This window comes from Silurus meridionalis, chromosome 4 (assembly GCF_014805685.1).
Source record: "Silurus meridionalis isolate SWU-2019-XX chromosome 4, ASM1480568v1, whole genome shotgun sequence".
Lineage (NCBI taxonomy): Eukaryota > Metazoa > Chordata > Actinopteri > Siluriformes > Siluridae > Silurus > Silurus meridionalis.
The window spans coordinates 35,440,463-35,448,739 of NC_060887.1; the positions used below are offsets into that span (position 1 = coordinate 35,440,463).

The 8,277-nt window shown below is 39.2% G+C and overlaps 2 protein-coding genes across 2 annotated transcripts in view; one reads left to right on the forward strand and one right to left on the reverse strand.

The window, feature by feature from the left end:
• zic1 (zic family member 1 (odd-paired homolog, Drosophila)) overlaps nucleotides 1-1,196 on the reverse strand; it is an 8,241-nt gene extending 7,045 nt beyond the window's left edge. The window contains exon 1 of the mRNA XM_046848193.1: nucleotides 1,059-1,196. The gene's annotated coding sequence lies outside the window, so the exon portion shown is untranslated. The remainder of the gene's footprint in view (nucleotides 1-1,058) is intronic.
• A 399-nt stretch (nucleotides 1,197-1,595) lies between these two features.
• zic4 (zic family member 4) lies at nucleotides 1,596-5,570 on the forward strand. The gene is made up of 2 exons (XM_046848192.1): nucleotides 1,596-2,807; nucleotides 4,753-5,570. The coding sequence occupies exons 1-2, from the start codon at nucleotides 1,640-1,642 to the stop codon at nucleotides 5,148-5,150; spliced, it is 1,566 nt and encodes a 521-aa protein (XP_046704148.1). The 5' UTR covers nucleotides 1,596-1,639; the 3' UTR covers nucleotides 5,151-5,570.
• Nucleotides 5,571-8,277: the final 2,707 nt, after the last annotated feature.

Sequence of the window (8,277 nt, forward strand, 5' to 3'; positions counted from 1 at the left end):
ATACCCATCATATGAAAAGAAACCATAATAATAATAATGATTAAATATTTCTAATAAATCGCGTAATATAATCATATTAAAGAATATACCATATTACCAACATATTACAATTTCTTATTTATTACGTCACAATCGATACGCGGTATAAGTGTTTTTACGCGTGATATTGCATTCACGTGTTGTGCTTTCTCTGCACACACAAACACACACACACACACACACACACACACACACACACACACACACACACACACACACACACACAGTCAGATTTTCATTTTTATTTCACAATAGTCACAAAACATCAGCAAGATACTTGCTCTGGGGCTGCTGGGTACAGTCACGTGCTATACAAAGGGTATTTTTATTTTATTTTTTATAGGAGAATAAATGAGATAAGAGGAGATAAAATGGTTCGGATTATTAGTGTGGAGAAATGTGCTGGAAAAATCCAAACACATGCCAAGTATTTTAATTTCCTATTTAAATACCGGATAAGCAAGATAATATTTTTTTTCTCTGTGTGTGTGTGTGTGTGTGTGTGTGTGTGTGTGTGTGTGTGTGTGTGTGTGTGTGTGTGTGTGTGTGCGTGTGGGTTGAGGGGGGGGTGCTGCTGAAAGGGGGATCTTCTCCATGCAGCCATGTGTTTGCCTGCTTGGCTTTGCTGACCCTGCACACTCTTTCCTTCATGAAGTTCCTCCTCCGGCGCCCATGATCCCACTCTCGGACACAAAACTAAATTACCTCGGACCATAACACCAGCCCTTTTTACTACACAGCGCATAACTGGACCTCATTTCTTTCCTTCTCCCAGAGAGCATTTCTGAGACCGTGATCACGAAGGCAAGTGTGTGTGTGCGACTTCCACACGAAAACAAAGCAAACACGTTGCAACTTTTCCATAATTCCTCCTATTAGCTTATAGTCATGCGAGTGGTTAGATGGAGACATTGCTCGTGCATGATCTTTAATTCGATACTAATAAATGATCAGAGCATGCTGTAGTGTTAGAAGTTAGTGGTGAAAAAAATGAAAAATAAGCAACTTTGGTAACCTACTGTATGGATCTTCTTTGCAGTCACGTGACGAATGCTTTGTTGTTATTATTTTTTTTGTTTAGATGTAACTCTGGACATTATAGGTATAAGTACAATAGGCTTTTCATAAGAACAACAAGAAGAAGAAAAAAAGAAAGTTTTTTTTTTTTTTTAACCCCAGTCGCTGCCTGAGGCTCGGCGCAGGCGCTCTGGCTGCTTGCTGTCACTAGAAAACATTTTTTCCTTCTCCTTCACATTGGAAACTGTCACAAGTGACGTCAATCACCGAGCTCTGACCAATTAGAGCGCGGAATGATTGTTTAGCTCCGCGGGCTGCAGCGCCTGCCATGAATCTCCATTCAGTCTATCAAAGCGTCCCGCTGCTGCCTCTCAACCGAATGGGATCCCATGTAGACAGATAGATAAGAACTAAACTTTGGCAAGTTTTTTTTTTTAAATATATATATATTTTTTTCCCCTTTCGTTCTGTATTTTTTCCCACCGCGATTAAAATATATTTGTCATCATCATCATCATCAGCATCATTATTATTATTATTTTGCCTGCTGTCAAGTTCGCTCTAAAAAAGAAAATTAGGAGTAATGAGCGTGGATGCGTTGGGAAGCCCCGTGATGGACCCTGCGTTTTCCAAACGGAGCACGGCGCTGAGATTAGTTGACTTGGCAGGGGCTCACCACCATCACCATCATCATCACCACCATACCCCTCAGAGCGTGACAGGCTTCCCGGGGTTTGGCGGGCACGCGCACTCAATGGCTCACGCGCACCCTGGGGAGATCACGGCGGAACCCCGCCTGGGGCCGAGTCCATTCGGGCCAGAACCCATGGGGCACTCGGCGGCCCTCAAAATCAGCCCAGCCCATCATTATCCCCACCACCACCACCACCACCATCACAATCATCATATCGCAGGCCACGGTGAAGTGGTCTCCAGTCCAACGGGAGCTTTCGGCCCGGTGCAGGCTGCGGCGACGGTCCCGTACTCCATGTCTCACGCGGCCCAGGCGCTATCCGCAGGTAGGGATTTCCTTCTTCGCCGAGATCTGACAGCTCAAAGCGCCATGCCCGCGTTGACCGAGCAGACCTCTGGTTCCGCCTCTCACCACGGAGTGTTTGTCTCGACCGCAGGTGGCTACCCGGGACACTATGGCCACCTTCACCATGACGCCGGAGCGCATGCTCTCTTCCCTGGACTCCATCATGAGCAGCCGTCCAACGGAGCACCGGGTGGCCAAGCCTCGAACGGACAAATAAGGCTAGGCTTACCGGGCGACATGTACGTCAGGACCGATCACTTGAGTCAAGTGGCAAGCAGTCGATCGGATCCGTTTTCAGCGTCTTCGCCTTTGCACGGTCTCAATCTGAACATGAACCTCAGCACTCACCATCACCATCACGGACACGGCGCCTTTTTCCGTTACATGAGGCAACCGATCAAGCAAGAGCTCATCTGCAAGTGGCTGGAGCCAGAAAACTCGGCCAAGAAACTCTGCTCCAAAACTTACAGCACCATGCACGAGCTGGTGACGCATGTGACCGTGGAGCACGTCGGCGGACCCGAGCAGGCGAATCACATCTGTTTTTGGGAAGAGTGTCCCCGAGAAGGGAAGCCATTTAAAGCCAAATATAAGCTCGTCAACCATATCAGAGTTCACACCGGAGAGAAACCGTTCCCGTGTCCGTTCCCTGGCTGTGGGAAAGTGTTCGCCCGATCAGAAAACCTGAAAATACACAAGAGGACACACACAGGTCAGTTTTCATTTCACTTCTGTTCAAATCCAAACGCTGTATTTGTCTATAACAGGTCGTATAGTAATACTCTATAAAATAATTTCGATTTGCAGATGTTTAAATGGAAAGTTTTTCACTTTAGTGTTCAAGATGAATTGCATTTACACCATTTCTACACTTGGATTTGTTTTGATCACTAATAGAAGTTGCAAAACTTTTTTCCCCTTATAATATATTACTATAATATTTACAATCATGCAGCATCTACGAATGTCACACTATACTTAATATACTATATATATCATATTAGAATCATTATTTAAGGCAGTGCTTCCAGTGTGTGATTATTGTGTCCACTGTATTTGGCTGAAATTGAGTTTTTTTTAAGCTGAGGCACGTATTTGTTTTAGGGTGTGGGGCCTAGTCTTAGGAGTGTGTCCAAAAGTATTGCCTGTTGATAAAACAACATACGAGGTCCTAAATCCTTCTCTGTAAATGAATTCATTAGATTGCAATTGTATTCCATGTTAATGTGTAGGATCGTGTGCTGTCGAGACTGTTTTTGTTTTGAATATAAAAATGGTAAAATAATGATATTAATTCTCCGACTAACTAAACTATAGCCTGTTGAAATGCTACACATGTAGATGGATTAATAATTATAACCCCCTCCCCTCCTCCCATGAAAAACATCTAGATGACATCTAGAAAATTGAATATTAGGATTAGTAACCTTTTTTTTTAAGTATAATACGCATGCAAGATTATCCACGATTAAACGTGGGAGTGGTATGAATGGCCAAAGTCAAGCTAATGATTGCAGTAGTGATTAATGAAGGGTTTCCCTTAAGGTCTCGATTAACGGTGATATGCAACAAGTCGTTCAAAAGAAAAAAAAGAGCTGAAAGGCCTGAAGTTCACCGATTGTCTTGCTTACATTAAATACATCATCGAGTAAATTTGGTGTTCAGAGTAAACGAATGGGTATAGAATTAATAATTAAGGAAAAATACATTTGCAAAACTAGCTTTGGATGCAGGATCTATATGCTTACTGCTAATAATATATAAGAAATACAAAGATTTTTTGGTAACAAAAATTAAATATATATATATATATATATATATATATATATATATATATATATATATATATATATATACTAAGACATAGTCAAAGTTCCCTTATCCTGTTCCCTTGATAATTATTTTTCCAACGTGAAGGAATCTGAATCTTTGCTTATGGATGCAGTTTCCCCAAGGGTGTCTTTCCTCGTGTCTCTCTTGTACTACACTAATAGCCTATAGTCTTGATTGGCTTCTCAGCCCAACAGCTGAAGGTCGAATTTATATTCAGCACGCAAGTTTAATTAGACAGCAGCAATTACATATTCTCATAAGCGGCTTGTGGAAAAAAAAAATCAATGTCTTGTGGATTGAAGGTAATTAATTCAGCCAGTCGTAGTCGCGTAGTCTTCATTTGCAAAGTCCACGTTGGACATAAAGTCAAATATGTACTATAGGTTATTTCTGTTGGGTTTTTTCCTTCTTCTTTTCCCTTTTATACTGGGATGCACATTATTTTTTTTTGTTGTTTGGCCCCGTGCTCACATGCGTGTGACATTAACAATTAGGAATTGCAAAAAAAAAAAAAAAAAAAAAAAGGAAGCACTTCCTGACCTGCTAATAACAACTGTGACACCAGGGTCTACTTCCACAGTTTGCTAACAGTCTAAATATCAAACCCCAAGGGACAGAGATGTGAGGACAGATCTGTTCAGACGATTACAGCCCGACTTCTAGCTCGTGCATATTTTATTTTTAAAGGAACTTGGCTATGATCGTGCACACTAATTTATTATTCAAATCGCGTAAAATGTTTTTTTTTATATGTCGAAGTAAATGAATGCAAGTTATTGCATAGCAATATTTTTTTATTCTATTCTATGTATTTGTGAACATAGGCGAAAAGCCATTCAAGTGCGAGTTTGATGGTTGTGATCGACGCTTCGCGAACAGCAGCGACCGGAAGAAGCACTCTCACGTGCACACCAGCGACAAGCCCTACAACTGCAAAGTGCGCGGTTGCGACAAGTCCTACACGCACCCGAGCTCCCTGCGCAAGCACATGAAGGTCCACTGCAAGTCACCACCTCCTCCGAGCTCGGGCTACGAGTCCTCCACCCCGTCCCTCGTGTCTCCGTCGTCCGATTTAGGCCGAGACACTCTGTCGGGGTCGCAGGCCGCCAATCTGAGCGAGTGGTACGTGTGTCATAGCTCAGGCCCTGGCGGCGCACACACCCCTCCCAGCGGCTCGTCCACACCAGACCCTTCAGAAGGTCCACCGTATCAGAACTCGTGAAGACATGTGCATGCTCGTGGCTACTTTCCTGTAGTGCCCCGGGCTCTCTGACAGATCCATGTGAAACCGAGGTGGCCAAACGTGTTTAACACGTGGACTAAATATGAACTATTATCACCACCAGTGTCCAGTTTATTGTAATAAACCGGTTGCGCGCGCCAACAAGCGCAAGTGTTGCGTTCACACCCAGAGTGCTGATTTCTGCTGTACAACTTCATTCAACACTATTTCATTTTACACTACAGGTTAAAAAAAAAATCATCCAATACTGAAGGTGTTTATTAAACACCAGGGATTGTGTTTGTATGCATAAAGATGTATTAATTATATCAAATTGTGATTCTTTTTTTGTCTTTTTGTTTTCAAAAAGCTCTTAATTTATTTTTTTGAACCAGTACTGTCTTCTTTTCTATTTTATTATCGAACCAAAGTGCTTCAATTATATATATATATATATATATATATATATATATATATATATATATATATATATATATATATATATATATTAAATGTACATATGTAAATTAAAACGTTTTAATGTGTGTCAACATTAATTTTGTAAGGCTCAGTATTTCAGCTATTTTTAAATGTTTGCTACTATTGTTTGTAAAACATTATATATATATATATATATATATATATATATATATATATATATATATATATATATATGATTTAATGAGAATTTCCTAAAGACGTAGAAAATATTCCCATGTGTTTTATGCAGCCGTTACAGTTGGATGAAAGCATTGTTATTGTATTTGATATGACATTCATTTATTATTATCCTCTAAACAATGTGAGCATTTTTTTTTTTTCACTTTGGTGATTTTTTTTGTAAAACAAACCATTTTTTTTTTTAATGAAAACACGAGACCTTAAAATGTGTACCGAAATGCCTTGTAAGTTGTCAGTAATTTGAATAAAATGTGTAAAATAATATGCAAAAACAAAGAGTATATTCCAGCTGCAATAATGAGAGTGTGTTCAACCAAGGCCAATTTCGTCAAGCCACCGTTTATAAAAATAAACAAATAAATAAAAGTTAGATGTCTTGATTTAGACAACCAACCAAATTATAAATGACAGGAAATAGATTAAAAATATATATATTATATTATATACGAACAGATCAGATTTATCAGTAGCACATGTTCTTTCTTTTCTTTAGTTTTCTCTTTTTAAAACACTGTTGATTTTAAAAGCCTTGTAGATAACTCCCACCCCTTTTCCATGGCCATGACTCGCCTTTCTTTCCCTTTATGTTTTTTATATCCACATAGGTACCCCTGTTTTATGCTCTGATTATGTGGAGAGTATTTCATGCAGTGGCTCCGTTTTCTCAACCAGACATCAAAGAAGCTTTAACACAAAGAGCAATTTCTTCACGACGGTGAATCTTCATGGTGAGTTAGTATTTCTATAGCAATCGCCGAGTCAGACTCCACTAACATGGGGACCAGGGCTGTGCTCTCAAAATGCTCTTCAGATCTGCCCAAGGCTTAGAAACTTCATTTCCACAGTGAGAGAAAGTTTATTTCGACAAACATCAAACAAAATTAAATTACCCCAAAAAAATTTCAGTTATGTTTCTATCTATCTATCTATCTATCTATCTATCTATCTATCTATCTATCTATCTATCTATCTATCTATCTATCTATCTATCTATCTATCTATCTATCTATCTATCTATCATGTTTTTCTTTCACTTTTGCAACGTAACAGATTGCACTATAAATAATAAACTGTCTGTCTGTCTGTCTGTCTGTCTGTCTGTCTGTCTGTCTGTCTGTCTGTCTGTCTGTCTATCTATCTATCTATCTATCTATCTATCTATCTATCTATCTATCTATCTATCTATCTATCTATCTATCTATCTATCTATCTATCTATCAGGATTAAAGGCGTCACCCCTTCATTTCCCTCCTGGTCTTGAATGCCACGAGTCTGTGGGTGGATCCGCATTGCTTGATGAGATACGTTATAGTTTGTCTCTTTTTGGGGTAATTGTCTTGTTGTTTGCACTATCTAAAATGCTTCACTGAATAGGCAGAGATGAGAGAGAGAGAGAGAGAGAGAGAGAGAGAGAGAGAGAGAGAGAGATGTAGAGAAAATAAACCCAAGAAGAAATGGCTAAACAGTCGAGTCCTCCACAGCACCAGCTCCTCGTGCATGAATGGAGAAAGGGATAGTGTGGTCTCAATTGGAGCGAGGAGGTCTTTGAAGTGTTGCTTATTATCACAGGGATTCCTGCATGTAGTCTAAACGACGCTCATGACACGGAAAAGGCTTCTTTTGTCGCCAATTTGATCGCCCCATCTTTTTCAAAAAAGTGTCTCGAGCTCTTAGTTCCGCCCATCAAACTGAGAGGGAAACGAATTCGAGTAGAGTGTGTGCATGTCCTCAAAGCCACTGAAAACGCCACAGTGTCCAAGCCGGGTTTCTTTCCCTTCCCTCCTTCCCTCCTTCCTTCCTTCCCTCCAACCCTTTCTCTCTCAGCGCACTTCTGTTTTAGGACTTAAAAAAAACTCCTAATTCTTTTTTCTGACAAAAAAAAAATCTATGGATAATTCATTTGTATTTTGCATTATTTTTGTTTTGTTTTCACTTTGTACATTATGTGCATTAAATATTTTTTTATATCTTTTGTATTCATATTTTAACACTATTATTATTTTTATTTATTATTATTATTATTATTATTATTATTATTATTATTATTATTATTATTATTATTATTATTATTAAGTAACTTTCTCTGTATGTGCTCAGCGTGGCAGCAGAGACACAGACAGACTTTTCTTGAGGATTTTTTCCCCATGTGGTTTTTAGGAAAACTTCCTTTATTGGCGCTTAATGTAGACAATATTGCTGCTTCCAGAAAAAAAAAAAAAAAAAAAGAAGGAAAATCCGTAATTGTTATTGAACTGGTTATGGTTAGGGTCATTAAAAAAATGTTTTTGTTTAAACGTTTCAAAATACACTTTAGGTGACTGGCCAATTTGTTCACCAGGATTCATTTAAACTTCTCCCAGAAACAATTTTTTATGCATTATTTTATTGTTTTTTAAAGGCGTCTTGTGCGGAAATAAAAAGCGGCTACTAGTTTGTCTCTTTGTTA